Below are 14,968 nucleotides of genomic sequence, written 5' to 3' on the forward strand. Positions count from 1 at the left end.
TATGTGCTAGTCTTGGTTCCTGTGCACGGGACCTTCTGTGGTGCTTTGCAGCCCTGGGGTGCTTTGAATCCTGCTGCTGCAAGGGCACAAGCAGGACCTGAGGCTCTTGGGTCCGCTGCCTCTGGAAGAGGTCTGCGATGTGACAGCCAGAAAGAAAGGGGTGCACAATGAGAAGAGACATGACACTGACCCTAGCCGTGGCCTTAATTAACCTGTGACAGAAGAGAAACAGGCCGAGAATTCATGGGTGGAGGAGAAGAATCTGGTTTGTGGCAATGAGCCTTGCCACAGATGTGTCCGTGGGTCGGTGTTTCTGGGTGGCTCTGGGCACGGAGGGCTGGAGCTCGCAGTAGATTGTATAGCTGGGCTTCGCAGTCTGAGACCTGAGCGTCTGGGAGGCACATCGAGGCAGGTCGGGTTACGCCGTCTCTGTTGCTGCCCGTGGGAAGAACATGCAAATGGCTCAGCTGAGCGCAGCTGAACCTCGGACACGGGACACAGCCGCCAGCGGACCACACTAGTTCAGACGTGGCAGTAAGAGGAGAAATCTGTTAAATGTAAAAAGCACCATAATGGCTGAGACTGAACACAAGGTTGTGGTTCCTACAGCAACGACAGCCCAGCCCGTGTGTGCTCAGCGGGACCCTCCTCTCGGTGCAGGAGCTGCTCTGTGGAGAGCTGGGATGCAACAGGGCTGAGCAAGTTGCCTTGGGAACTGTGGGCCAGCTCGTCGCCCAGCCGGGAGCAGCTCTGCCGGAGCTGTGCTCGCCCACTGCGGCATCTTCTGTCCTCGCTTCCTCTTTGCCTTGCTTTAGCGTGTGCATTTCAATTGTTGCTTTACTGGTTTACTGATACCGTTTAGGATTTAGCTACTTCCATTTATATGCTGTAACTCTGGCAAGGCTGAAACTAAAGATGCAGCGCCATCCCTGCGTGCATGCAGGGCTGGCTCCAGAGGTGGCTCGGGTAGTCGGGTCATGGAGGAAATCAGCAGCTTGCCACTGTCACTCGGATGTGAAATGGAGCGATGAGGGGAATGTGGGAAGCTCCTCCTGCCCTCACGGAGCCAGTGTTGATGCTGTCTGCCGGCTGCGTGCCCCGAGCGCTGCGTGCTGGAGACAGCCGGGGCAGTGCGCTGCCTTCCTGCCAGCTCTGTCAGGGCCCTGGGATCCTGACGTTGCTCGTAGCGCCTGGATTTGCACCATTGGGCTGGCTTGCTTTCAGCCTCCCTGCATGTTCAGGAGGTCTTCAGTGGTTGCAGAACTGCTCTCTGGCAGTGGCATTGCTGCCTTGTCAGGCTTCTGGCAGGGCTCTATAAACCTGTGTGGAGTAGCCTGGGTGGCAAGGGGAGGGTGTCAGGGTGGGCAGAGTGAGAGACCAGTAGCTGGTGGCAGCCTCTCCCCAAGACTCTGTAGGCCCTGAACATGTGCAGATGGACTATTTGTTAAGGTCTTATTCTGGCAGTTGCATTTACCAGGTACAACCTATTTGTACTTGGACTTTGGGCGCATCTGGAGGCGTTGCCTGCAGAAGTGCTGCAGAGTGGCAAGGGCAGAGATGCTGGACAGGATGTTCTCCTGCACTCACTGTTTGCCCTGGGTGCTGGCCTGGAGCTCTTGCTCTGGCACAGCTTGTGCTCTTCAGTTTATTGACATCTCTTGCTGTCTGGGGAACTTACTTCAAAATAGCCACAAATTTCCCAGATGTGAGAAATTGGAGAGATGCTGTTTGTGGCAGTTGTGCGCTATATCTTATGTGTATCTTCTCTATATCCATGTAAGTGTCATAAACCAGGTGTGTACATGTCCTGTTATTGTCACTGGGAGTGTCTGGCTCTGAAGCCTGCTGCAGGTGGGGCAGCCTCAGCTCTGTTGCTCCGGAGCAGGGATCTTTATATCTGTGTTTGATCAATGGAGGCTGCAGTTTCTTTACCCTGTAAGACTTCTAACAGGGGTAGGGAATTACTCAGTCCGTCACCCATCTACAGGCCATCTCGCTCCCCTGGGTGTAGTCTCCAGTGTTAAATAGTTTGATGTTTGATGACAGGGGCTCTCACCAGATTGGCAAGAGTAGCTGGCCCTTCAGGACCGGTGGCAGGAATGGCTTCAGCATGGGGAGGTGTGACTGCAGGAGGGAGCCATGCCATTGCCAACAACCTTACATGGCTGTGCAGAGATGTCTTCATAACAAACAGTCTGGCAAGGAAGAAGGGTGGGGAGGAACGTTAGTGCTTCTGTACCGTGATTGCTAACATAAAAATACACGGTAGACCCTGTGTTCTTTGGAGTGTGAAGCGCACAGGGCTTGCACGTGTGATGGCTGGCGTGCAGGTGTGTGTGGAATATAGCATGTGTACACAGAGGGGAAAACACATGTGTACACCCAAATGAGGCACAAATAGGGACAGAAGAGAGTGCTAGTGTGTATGAGTGCTGTTAGCCATGCATGGGATGGAACGAGAGTGTGAGCCCTCGTGTGTGAATAGATTTGTGCACACTGCATGGCACGCTGCTGTGAACCACGAGCAGGCAGCGCAGAATGGTGCCTGGCACTAATGCCCCATGCTTCTCAGTAGGTGTTTGTCTAGGCCGGCAAATGCAGAAATGACGGTGCAGCTCACCAGATGCTTTGGGAAACTGCCCTGTTGGTGCAGTCACACCAGGGGAATGGCAAGTGCAAGGAAGAGCTCGGGAAACGCTTGTGCGCTGCTCCTGCTCTGAACTGCTGGGGCTGTTTAGAATCATGCAGGGGGCTGTGCAGAGCACAGTCCAGTTCCCCTTCTGCAGGGAGTAGATGGATATCTAGTCCAGGATCGTCCCTCTTTCCATTTATCCTCTTCCCCCTCCAATTTAGAGTAATAGATGACAGGAGATTAATTCTGCAAACCAGTGAATATGTGCATGTTTCATGAGTAGTTCTGGCTGTGGCTGGTGTTGTAGAGCTCTGGTGGAAGCTCAGGTGTTGGTGCAGGGACATGGATGCTGCACACCCATCCCTGTCTTCTCCCCAGGTGCTAACTGAAGGCAACCTACCCTTGGCCACGGGTCTCATGTCTTTATCCTTAGTGCCTTGCAGGTGGCTTGAAGCTTACTCCAGATCCCTTTCTGTTAGCTTTAAAGTCAGCCAGGTGGCGAGTCCTTGAACAGATGCTGTTCCCCTGGCCCGTGGCTGCAGAAGTGAGACGTCAGGAAAACTTCTGCTGGAAAGACTAGAAGAGTGGCTGGACAGCCAGCACCTCTCGCCGTCAGGCACTGGCATCCCCTGGCATGAGCCTCATCGGTGTCTGCAGGACTGGTGGGGCCTGGCCTTGGCAGGCGGCAGCAGCTGTGCAGTGCCAGGGGCTCCCTGCACATCTCCCACCGGCGTGGGCAGCGATGAGCCCTGCCAGCAGCAGGCCTGGCTCCCCTCGGCACAGGGCAGCGTCCTCAGCAGTGGGGCTCCTTGGTCTCGGAGTTCCTGCTGGAGCAGATGTCCATAGTGATGGGCGCTCTGCGCTTGCTGCCCTCCCTCCTGGGGTCCCTGCTCTGGCAGGACCTGCAGGGTCTGCTGGGGGGCACCTGGGGGCGGGGCAGGGCAGGGGGGAGATGCTGACCAAGGCTGCAGGGGCAGCACGGGGGGGCACAGCGCCCTGCTCTCACACCAACGCTAACACCTTGGCCTTTTCCAGGCTCCTGGGGATGCTGCCGGCTGCCCTGCGCCTCCCTGCGTGAGCCAGCAAGGATGGAAGTGACCGGCATCAGCTGGGCAAGGGACCCTTCGCCAGGTGCTGGGCTGTCACCCCCCTGAAGACGGGAGTTACAGATGGGCTTGCGAACTGCACGTGTGGCACAGGCTGCCAGACCCCTCACGCAGTAGTCCAGGACCACTGCAGGACGGGCAAACGCTGGCCACAGCATCTCATCCTGTTAACTCCTCAGTGAAACCGTGCGTGGAAAAGCTTCCCTTCGCTTCCTGTGAACGACGGCTGCGGGTGCCCGTGCCCTGCGTGCCACAGTGGAGCTCCCTGCCCCCTGGCAGGGCAGGCAGCAGGCTGTGCGTGACCCCGCTCCCCAGCGAGACCGGCAGCAGCCGACCACAGAGCCGTGCAGATCCGTCCTCAGAGACAAATGCCAGCTGCCAGACTCTTCTCTGGAGACCCAGGAGCAGCCGGCGAGGCACCAGCACTGACTGCTCCCGCGCCAGCAGCGAGCGGTCCAGGACGCCTGTTGTCACGGATGTGACCCCAGCCTGCTGGGACAGGAGCGCTGCAGCACACTGGGTGCAGCGGGGATGGGGATGCTCTGCATTGACCGGTGACCCCCATGCTGCTAGTGTGGACTTTCCTCCTCCCCTTCCCTAAAGGCTGCTAATCGCCTGGCCAAAAGCTACTGCTCATGCAGCCTCCTAGAGTGCGATGGCGAAGGGTCTGCAGGGCTTCTCGTGGACCATGCTGCTGCTGTTCTGCGCCATCCAGGAGGTGGGGGCCTGGGCCATGCACACGGCAGTGGAGGGCCCTGGCCTGGGGCAGCCGGGGGACCCTGCGCTGCTGGCCGGTGGGCGAGTGAAGCGTGGCTGGGTCTGGAATCAATTCTTTGTGGTGGAGGAGTACACGGGCACGGAGCCGCTGTATGTGGGGAAGGTAAGGTAACCCTGCGTCTCCATGGGACAGAGCAGGGCACACCGGCAGCACGGCCAGGCCGGGCGGGGGAGAGAGGGCCTGAGCGCAGACTGCTCCTGGGGCCCTGGTTAGAGAAGTGCTCTGTGGGCCGGGATGGCAGGAGCCTGGTCCCGGCTGGGGGGTGGCCAGGTTAATGTGCTCCCAGAGACTGTAGGGCAGGAGCACCCCAAAATTTACATCTGTGTTCTTTCAGTCGTCTGCTGGGTTCCTGTGGTGTTTGGCGGGGGGTGCAAGAAGGGTGCAGCTCAGGGTGTTGTGGGGGCAGTGGAGAAGGCTCAGCCCCGTCTCTGTGGGAGGACCTGCTGGGCTGGAGCAGATGTGCTGGGCTGGCAGGGTGGTCGTGCCGGTCTCTGCCGTGTTCTGGGAGCCGAAGTGCTGCTGTAGCACCAAGGGACTTCCTGCGCCGGCAGTTGCTGCCGTAGGTGCAACCCTGACTTCCTGAAGGTGGTCAATCCCTGGTCCTGTAGCCCTTTCAGCGTGTGGATAATGTGCTGGGTTTTGTTTCCTGGCCCCTCCCTGTGGGTCCTTCCTGGTCCTGGAAGGACCATGCTTGGTTGGACCTGCAGGCTACAGCGGCTCTTTCCTGGCTAATTATCACTGCGGGCTGGGGCCGGCAGAGGAGATGTCCCACTCTAGCTGTGGCACGGAAATCCTGCTCTTGTTTGTGGCCAGAGTGAGGCTGTTGCAGGGTTTATGTATCTTAGGCTGGCCTGCATAGTGTGGTGTGGAAGGTGCTTGGTGTGGGCCTGCAGGGCTTGGAGGGACGCTGCGGGCCAGCACTGGTGACAGCTTTCCTGGGGCTCACCGGGAGCTACGCCTGTCAGGCCCGTACTGCGGGCGCTTCTGGGTGCCGGCTGGGAACTGCACTGTGTTACTGTGCTGCTCCCAGGGCCAGACCCTTGCTGGGCTTTGCACAGGCAGTGGCACCGATGAACTTCCAGGGAGAGGCGCTGGGAGGTTTTGGACTGCTTGTAACCAGTGCATCCTGCCCACTGTGAGAAGGTGGCAGCGGTGGCAGGAGCATGCTGCTGTCCCCGTGCTGGAAAAGCCCCGGTGTCTCTCCAGCAGTCTCCCTTCTCGGCAAGGGGGTGGCTGTTCCTGCTGTCCTGACTCTTGCCGTTGCTTGCGCGCCCTGCGGAGAGGAGTGCTGGCAAACCTGGAGGTGCTGGCGGGTGATGGTGCCTTGCGGGGCAGGACTGGGTCTGTCCTTGGGAACTCACTGCTGCCCTGCTGTGTGACCTCTCACGGTGCGGGGAGGATGGACGTGGACCTCTGCTGCCTCCAATCCTGGTGTCATGGGGCTGAAGGAGCATTTTGCCTTGGGGTTGCTGGGCTTTGTCCTCTTCTGGGAGCTGTGGAGAAGCTGCCCTGCGGCTCCCAGGTGTCGGGACAATGCGTTATTTGTATAATGTTGAAGGCAGTGCCAGCTGTTGGGACCAGAGGAGCGTGTGGCAAGCCGGCTAGAGCTGCCCCTGTGGGGGCATGGGCTCTCCTCAAAGGAGAATGCCCCAGAGCTCCTGCAGCAGGGCTGTCTGATGGCCTCAGCTGTCTGGTCATGAGTCTGGAGAAGGCTTGAAAATGGGCTTCTTGGCTAGGGGCCAGCTGGGATTTCAGTGGTGATTTGTGTCCATTTCAGCAGACACTCGAAAGCCGCACTCCTCCACCACCACGCTCAATGCAGTTACAGCTAATTCACAGCTCCCCTGGGAAGCAACTCGAAGCATCAGGCCCTGTCAAACTCCAGAGGTAGCCTAGCAACCACCTCATCTCCAAAACGAACCCAGGAACTTACAACTAACCCATTTTACAGCCCCTTTCCACATCATGCACCACATCACCCACCCTGCTCAGAATAAGCAGCAGCCTGCACTGAAAACCATTCCCTGTGAATATTGCTCCCAAGGGCTGAAAGCAGCCCGCAGCCGGGCTTTCCCCTGGGCTGGGAGAAGCTGGGGTGCCTGCCTGGGGTGGCCCCCAAGTTCCCAGGGCAGTGTGCCAGCCCTGGCACAGCCTGCAGGTCCGGGAAGGTCCCCGTGGCTCTCAGCGGCGCAGCTGGGGTTTGCCCTCTCTGGATGGCTCTTGCACACCTACGTGTGCTTTTTTGAAGGGCCGATACCATTTCCATAAAATCTGGGTTCTCTAGCTAATCCTTCTTCTGAACTGTAATTTCCCCTGAGGCTGCTGTCAGTTTGATGTGGATTTCTTTGGGTTTTTTAAATAGAATTATGGGGTCAGCACTAGTTACAAACTTCTCCATGTGGACAGATCTATTTTAGATAGAGGAGAGGATTAAAGGGGAAAAAAGCAGATTTAATTAAGTTGCTAATATTTAAAGAAAATTGATGAACTTGGGCTTTATGAGTTGGAGCAAACAGAGTGCGCCTTTATTATGGGCTAGTTTTTATTTGATTTCCTTTCTTTTCCAGACCCAGAGTCATTTTTTATTTGTGTATCTGTCCATTCTGCTTAATAAGGAATGTGCACCTTTGTTCACATTTAATTTTGACTTAATTATTAGTAAGTAAGTAATGGCTTCGTAAAATTCCCGGTTGTAGCCTTTCAGGACAAGGAAACTATTTTCCCGTTTAGCAAACTGAACAGATCGGCCTTTTGTCCACCCTCCGGCCGCCCTGGCTGCTGTGGGTGCTCTGGCCCTTGGCCCGAGGGGCTGAGCTGCTGGCGGGGGATCAGGGGTCGCCTCTGCTCAGGGGCAGGCCGCGGCGGGGCCGGGGGTGACGGGGCCCGGGCCCGCGGGGGAGCCTGGTGCTCCCTGGGGCTGCCCACTGTCACGGCGAGGCCGGGCGGGAGGGAGCAGCCCTGGGATGAGGTCTGGGCCTGCGGCATCTCCCCTCAGACGTCTGTAGTCTGTTATCCAGCCCTCCCCCATTAGTTGTTGTTTAGCCAAGCAGCACAGATTTAGCTCTTTTAATCTTCCTTTGTAAATCAATCTCTACAGCCCCTTGAGCCCAGGCTCCATTTTTCTTCCTAGCATCCCTAGCATTTGCAGGGATGCTGGTGGCTGCTCTGAGCAGTCAGCGATGAGCAAATATGTAAAGAGGATGTGCTGAGAGCTCAGTGTGGTGCTGGGAAGAGGTGCCGGGTGGTTTATCTCTGGCCTAATTATTAATCATGAGCGTGGTGTTCAGCAGAAGAATGCAGGTTTCTGTTACCTGCAGTGTACAGACCAGGTGTAGCTTTTGCGTTCTGAAAAGCTTGATCTCCAGCGGAGTAGCAATGAGCACGAGGGAAGATTATACACTGGAGGGGCAGCAAGCGCCCCGCAGCCAGCGGGGAGGGCTGGGGCAGTATCGCCGGGGCAGGACGCTCCCTCAGACCTGGGCAGACCGTCCCTGCGGGCACCTCCCAAGCGGCTCTGCCCTGGCAGGTCTGTGGCCAAGGCACCATGGTGGTCCCAGTGCCGTTTGCTAGCTGAGTGGAGGTCTCCTTCCCGGGCAAGCCTTGGGAGATGTTTCAACATGGGCAATAATATGCGAATGTTGTGTAAAACGCATTGAATTGTCTAACGCGTGGGCCCCTCACTCATGAAATAAATATATAAACTGTATCTAACAAGACAAATATAATGAAGGTGTCATAAAAAAGAGGCAGCTCTGGTATAAATTCTTGCTGGTAGAGCTGTATGTCTGAAAGGTGGATTATAGAACTGCAGTTTGGAAGATTGAATGGCCCATAAACATTTTCATATTTCATCAGCCGATTAATGGACAGCTTTTTTCTTTTTTGGGGGGGGGGGAGGGGGGGCACACACGACATCGCTGATTCTAAGCAGAAATTGTAGGAAGCAAATGAAAGCAGCTGATGATGAAACCTTTCCGGGGGCCTGTCCCGTTATGGATTGTCCCAATTAATGCCCATGCCGCGCTCTGTCAAGATGCATTCTGCCTGTCCAGTTACTGTTAATAGATTTCTCATAAGTGGCTGGATTGTAAAAACCTCATAACTCAGTTTAATGCCACCAATAAAATTATCTCTGGACGTCTGGCCTGGATTCCAGTCAGCTCCTGGTCCATAGGAAGCTGCTGTTTACCCTTTCTTTTCCTAATTTCAAATGCTGTCTTAATTAAAAATGGAGACTGGCTATAAAAGAATCTTCCCCGGGGTCTGTTTTTCATCCTGAACACAGGCCTGCTTTGCCACGTTCTCCTGCACGCTTTGCTCAGGTGGGGGCTCTGGGTGTGATGCTGTGACGGGTTGGCCACCCTGTTACCTTGCCCCCTAAACCTGATACAGATGTGCAGCAAGTGCGTGAGCTCTCAGGCAGGGAGACTCATCAGCACCGACTGCCCAGAAGATGGCGGGTGGCTGTGGCTGGGGCAGAGCAGGCAGATGAGGGCTTTGGGTAGAGGGGGGCAGATGCTGGTGGTGGTCTGCCATGCGGCTTGGGAGAGGTAATCCCACACTGCCTGGGTCCTTGCCCACAGGGAAGCAGAGAACCCTTTTTTTGGAGTGCTGTTGAGCTGTCCTTCCCTTTCCATCATCTCCTAACCCCACAGTGGTGGGATTTGTCCCTTGGTTTGTGGTGTGGGTGGGTACCGGCAGGATTTGTGATCTGCTGAGCGTCTGGTGGCATAGGCAGGATGAAGTTCCAGTTTACTGGGCCTTCCTCCGTGCCCAGGCATCGTTTGGTGGTGCTCTGTGCTACTCGCCACTCCAGCAGTAGCAGAGGGAGCAGATGGACACCACGCAGGGTCCATGGGCACCTTGTGCAGGGGCTCTGCACCCGTGCAGTCTCGGCCGTGGGGCACGAGCGTGGCCCCAGCCTGCTCCCACCCTCTCCCTCTTTCCCTGGCAGATCCACTCGGACTCGGATGAGGGGGACGGCTCCATCAAGTACACTATCTCTGGGGAGGGCGCAGGGACTATCTTCCTCATCGATGAGATCACGGGTGACATCCATGCCACCGAGCGCCTGGACCGGGAGCAGAAAACCTTCTACACGCTGCGGGCACAGGCCCGTGACCGGCAGACGGACCAGCTGCTGGAACCTGAGTCAGAGTTCATCATCAAGGTGCAGGACATCAACGACAGCGAGCCACGCTTCCTGGAGGGGCCCTACATTGGCAGCGTGGCTGAGCTGTCCCCCATTGGTAGGTCTCCTGGGTGGGACAAGGTGGGCTGGGAAACCCGCGCCTCTCTCCTGTCAAACCTTGAGCCTGCTCTACCCTGCAAACCTGCCTGCAAATCCCAGGGATTCCAGCTGAGACCAGAGCTAGGGAGCCAAAGGGAAAAATAAATAAGGTGGCTTAAGGAAAACAAGTGAATAAATCCTCTGAGCTGATTGCCAGGCTGTGGCTGAGCACTCAGTCTCAGCCCTAAGCTGTGCCCTGGAGACAGGCTGTGGCAGTGCCAGCTGCCCGCTGTGCGTTTACCTGGGTTTTGCACTGCTCCCTCGCTCCCAAACGCTGGGGGGTGGGGGACGGGCCGAGCCCTTGTGTGCTGAGGGGCTCACAGCTGCATGTGGTTCAGACAAGCTCGAGCGGTGTTTCTCCCTCTCCGTGCCCCAGCCCCTCACCGTGCCACTTCACTGCTCCCCAGAGCCCCGTGGCTGCCCAGCCAGCCCTTGCGCGTCCCCTGCAGCACTGCTGAGCCCCACCTTGCACAGCTTCCTGCCCTCCCTCCTCCCAGGGGCCAGCCGTTGTTGGCTGAGATTGGGGAAATCGTGTCCCCTGTGACAGAAGTGTGGCCTCCCCATGTTGCTGTTGCTGTTGGCTTGCCTGTTCCCTTGCCACCAGGCATCTGCGAAGTCCATTGGTGATCAGCCTCGCCGAAGTGCCAAGGGTGCAGAGCGCGTCCCCCCCGGGGCTGGCAGAGCCGGGCAGCACGTCCCCCCGGGGCTGGCAGAGCGGGGCAGCAAGCGCTGCGCTGTCCTGGACATCGGGAGGGGCGCAGGGAGGTGATGTGTGAGCTCCAGTATCGCTGCCCCAGCTCCTGAGCTGGCCCAGCGGCGGGTTCCATGCTGCAGAGCACGGCTCGCGTCCGGGAGAGTGGCTGGCTTGCTGCGCTGCCCAGGGCATCCCGCCAGTCCCGCCGGTCCCGGTGCCGGCCGGGCTGTCTGCTACCCCCGTTGACTAGCCGGAGCGTGTAGCAGACTGCACGTGCTGGCACACGCTGCGGGCAGGCAACTATAAATCACTGTTCTCCAAAGGCTGCCTAGAGGTAGAAGACAACCTGCAAAAGACTCACCGACATCAAAGATAAGGCAGGTCCCCAACGCTGAGAGTGTCAGGACGGCAGAGAGCTCCGGGGGGAGCGTGGCGTGCCAGGGGAGCGGGGCCAGGCCGCATGAGGGGCTCGGCAGGTCTGGGGAACTGCCGGGTCCTGCCGTGCGTGCGCAGGAAGGTCTGGCTGAGCAGGCGACCTAGCAGCGGAGCGCAGGGGATGGTGCTCGGGTCTGCGCTGCCTCGGGACGGAGCTCTGGCTCTCCCGGGTTCTTGGGCAGCACATTGTGAGACTGGTGCCTGGCCTCCAGCAGGTACAGAAGTGTGGGAATTGCCCACGCCAGAGGAGCTGCTGCTGCCTGGATTTCTGTTGGCGGATGGAGAACAAGCTCTCCTGAGGCATCCCAAATTCTCCTTCCTCTTCCATTTACCTGCACAAATCCTTTCCCAAGTCAGAGGGTGACCCCTTGAACTACAGCCATGTGCTCCTGGGGAAATGAAAGACAGCATGTGGGCAGCAAAGCAGGAGGCATCCTGTTCCCAAAGGGAAGAAAGAAATTAAATTAATCTATTTTGCTTGAACAACATTTAAAAAGGAAGGAATTCTCAACTCTGAGTATTAGACAAGGATCCCAGTTCTTTGAAAATCACTAACAATTACGGAGCTGCCTGATCAGACTGATGTGAACAAGACATATCAAAGGAGACAGTTTCTATGCGAAATTGGAGATCAGAGGGAGAAAGAAACACTGTTTCACAACATGAAAGGAGGCGATTCCTGCAAATTAAAATACTCAGAAGTTAAAAGTAAAGAGAAGTGCTGTGAATGGCGTGGGCTGTGCTTCCAAGCTGCCTGCTCAGAGAGGGGAGCTGGAGCCAAGAGCCTGTTACCAGGCTGATGTCTGTCTGCCTGCGACAGCCTTGGAGCTCTCTGTAGCCTGCCCATCCCAGGCAGCATCAGGGCTCCTCTGTAGCCCTGGAGATGGCTCAGCCAACAGGGCAGGGATTGCTTCACCCAGCTTCTTCCAGTGGGGCTGCCACGTGGTCTCCTGCAGTGTGAATGCGGAGCTGGAGGGTATCCACGTGCTGCTGCTCCAAGTCCCCGGCTCCCTCCCATTCTTCCTCCGATTGCCAGGGCTTTGCCCAGGAACAGGTAGCACAAAGGGCAGGATGGACACATCCTGTGAAAGCATAAACAAGGAAACCTGAGGAGTGGCTTTCTCCTCAACCTGCTGGGGTCCAGCAGCTGCCCTGCTCCTCCACTGTGGCCCTGGCGTAGACACAGAGGGAGACGAGGCTGGTCATGGACCTGGTGTCTGAAGTTCAGCTGTGGGAAGGGCTGAGGATGCAGAACATGGGATGCTGCCTGGGCCAGGGAGGTCAAGTTCAGGACTTTCTTATAGGAAATACCCTGCCAGGCCCTGTTTGTGTGGGAGTGCTCCTTTTGTGGCATCAAGGCCAGGTGCAGCTGTGATCATGGCTTTTTTTGTGGTTGACATTGGCAGTGATGTTTGTGGTCTCTGAGCTGGACAGATAATCTCCCCTAGACCTGAGGGGTTTTTTCATAAGAGTGGTTGGGGAATGTGCCTTGCTGCCTTCCTGAATGTGGATGGAGGTGATCCTCCGTACTGGCCAAGCAGCAGTAGGGAGGCTGGGCACCTTGGGGAGAGCTTGGGTTGGCTGTTAATACATCAAGATCGAGGTCAGAGCCTGGGGACTTGCTGGCGAATGTGCCTGGTCTTGGCTCCATTTGGGTGGAGGTGTTTTCCCGGATCACCCGTGTTTCTGCTTCAGCTGTGCTCTGATGGGGAAGGGGCTGGGACGGGCCCACCCTGGGGGACAGGGCTACCCGCCAGCTTGGAGCTTGTTTTCAGGGAGCTGCTCATTCCCTGTCTCTGCTGCTCTGACAGCCTGAAAAGCGAAGGGTGACCCCCTTCTTCCTCTCCTGCTCTGCCTTCCCAGGCCTTGCTGGGGTCTGTGCTTGGGGCTGCCCAAATGGATGGTTTTTCTTCTCACTCATGGCAGCTGTCAGCCACAGCCCTCCACACCCTGCCAAAAGCATAGTCCCAGCTCCCAGAGGTGGGTACTTTTCCGGGGCATAAAGAGGAGTAAAATAAATGCGGTCAGATCCTCTCAGTGACAGCAGGAGCAGATCAAAGGACATTATTTGCATAATGAAGGAGTACTAATTGGAAGGGAAAGTCATTTGATTTCCTAGTGTCTAAGAGGGAATAACAAATGAGAACACTGCACAGACTCTCACAGAGTAGCTGGGAGTGCTTTGCAACACACCTGCCCTTGCTCTGTGCAGGGGCCAGGGCAGCACATTTTGGTAGTGACAGCATACATGCTGCTTGAGACTACAAGACCAAGTCAGGGGACTAAAGGTCCCTTTGTTCCAGGATCTTGTCCTAACAGTGGCCAAAGCAGATGCTTACGGAGGAGGAGGAACAGCACACACAGCATGTGTGATGCTCCTCTTAATACTCACACAGCCAGCAGCCAGTTTCAGCTTGGGGATTTCTTCAGCAGTGGGTGGTTTCCGTGGGTTTAGTCAGCCTGAGTGTCTGTCTTCCATGAACTCATCAGATTCACTATAAACCTCTCCAAAGGGAAAGGAAAGGGGGTTGCTACTGCTATCTGATGGACCAAAAATGGCAGATACAAGATGGTCAGACAGGTAAGGCCAGAGCCTGGGATTTGTAAGAGGCAGAGGTGGTGCTTGGAGCTAACCCCAGCCTGTGGAGCCAGGCCGAGCATGTGCTGTGGCCCTGGAGAAGTCAGTGTGTTCTACACGCAGTGCACAGACCCAAGGCTGGCGCTGAGCTCCTGCGCTTGGAGGAAGCACATCCAGAGTGGAGGCTGAGCCAACAGTCTTACATGGGCTCCCTTGGCGTGGCAGGTCCAGCTGCAAGAGCAGGCTTCAAATGACTTCTCTCTAGAAACCTCATCTGGTCGGGGGCTGCTGAGGCATCAGGAGAAATAGCGCAACTGCTGAGGGCTGTTTTGCAGGCAGCAGGGCACAGAGCTGCTGTTGGGGGTGCAGAGGAGGCAGGTTTGACCTGGCGCTGTGTGAGGCTGGCGGGGGAGGCAGCTGGAGCTGCAGCAGAGCAGGGGGGCTCTTGCTGCTCAGCCCCCAGAGGGAGCAGGACCTTATCCTGCCACAGGGCTGCCAGGGGCAATGCCCTGGGTCCTCCTGGGCCAAGGAAGGCAGGGGCTGGTGGTGCTGCCTGGGAGTGTTCTTGCCACTCACCCTGTGCCCGCTGCCAGGTCAGGACAGCCAGCTGCCCGCGAGTCGGCTGGGGAGCAGTCTGTCTGCAGGATGGGGCCTGAGCTGCAAACTCTGTTGCAGCCCTACTGCTGTCCTGTCACCTCAGCAAGAAACTGTGGGCTAAGAGCTTGCAGGCTGCTCTGTGCTGCTCTGGGGCTTGGCCTCTGCATGGGAACCCCGGTGCAGATCGCTCCAAAGTGCCTGAGTTGAGCAGAGTCTAGCACCAAAGGAAGAGACCTGCAGCTGCAGAAGAAGGTAGGATGGGACCCAGCTAAGTGCCTGGGAGCTGCAGGAGCTTCACCTTGTAACAGGAGATGCTAAAATTAGCTGTGTTTTGGGCTCTTTTCCTGAGCTCCCTGGGGTCTCCTTAACAGCTGTCTGCCGCACACAGGGATGAGCCCAAATCCAGCACACGGTGCCTCCTGCCAGACAACTCTGTGGGTTGCACAGTGGATGTTGGAGCCCAGAGCTCACTTCTGGGCTGTTTGGGGAGCGTGCAGAGCCTGGGGTGAGGGGCGTGCTAGGAAACATGCATCCTTTCATCAGGACATCACTCTTCTCTTGGTGCATTCTGCTCTCCTGATTTATCTGTGTAGCACCAAGTCCAGATTAGAGATGATTTGGCTGTACATATAGAAACTTGGGGTCAAGCCCTGACTCTAGCACAAAGCTGGCTGAATGCAGGAGTGATTATTGTGAAGAGAAATTGCTTAATCTCCATGCTGGAAGCAGAGAAAAATACTTTGTTTAACATGCAGCCAGAACACTTGCAGGCAGTCTGATTTTTTTATTTTTTTTTCCTTTGATAGAAAGCGCTCAGAAGACCTGTGTGCATCTGGAAGCTGCTGGGGCAGCAAGTAG

The 14,968-nt window shown here is 56.7% G+C and overlaps 1 protein-coding gene across 7 annotated transcripts in view; it reads left to right on the forward strand.

The window, feature by feature from the left end:
* CDH22 (cadherin 22) overlaps positions 1-14,968 on the forward strand; it is an 83,451-nt gene that overhangs the window by 23,542 nt on the left and 44,941 nt on the right. For 5 of the 7 annotated variants that reach the window (XR_012631399.1, XM_074888103.1, XM_074888105.1 and 2 more), the window contains exons 2-3: positions 3,668-4,618; positions 9,471-9,765. Coding sequence is in view for 5 of the 7 variants with exons in the window: in XM_074888103.1 (XP_074744204.1) it covers positions 4,394-4,618; positions 9,471-9,765 (520 nt within the window). In the remaining 2 variants the exon portion in view is untranslated. Of the gene's footprint in view, positions 1-3,667; positions 4,619-9,470; positions 9,766-14,968 lie in introns of those variants that run through there. The other 2 variants (XM_074888104.1, XM_074888107.1) reach the window with 2 other exon arrangements.

This window comes from Strix uralensis, chromosome 18 (assembly GCF_047716275.1).
Source record: "Strix uralensis isolate ZFMK-TIS-50842 chromosome 18, bStrUra1, whole genome shotgun sequence".
NCBI lineage: Eukaryota > Metazoa > Chordata > Aves > Strigiformes > Strigidae > Strix > Strix uralensis.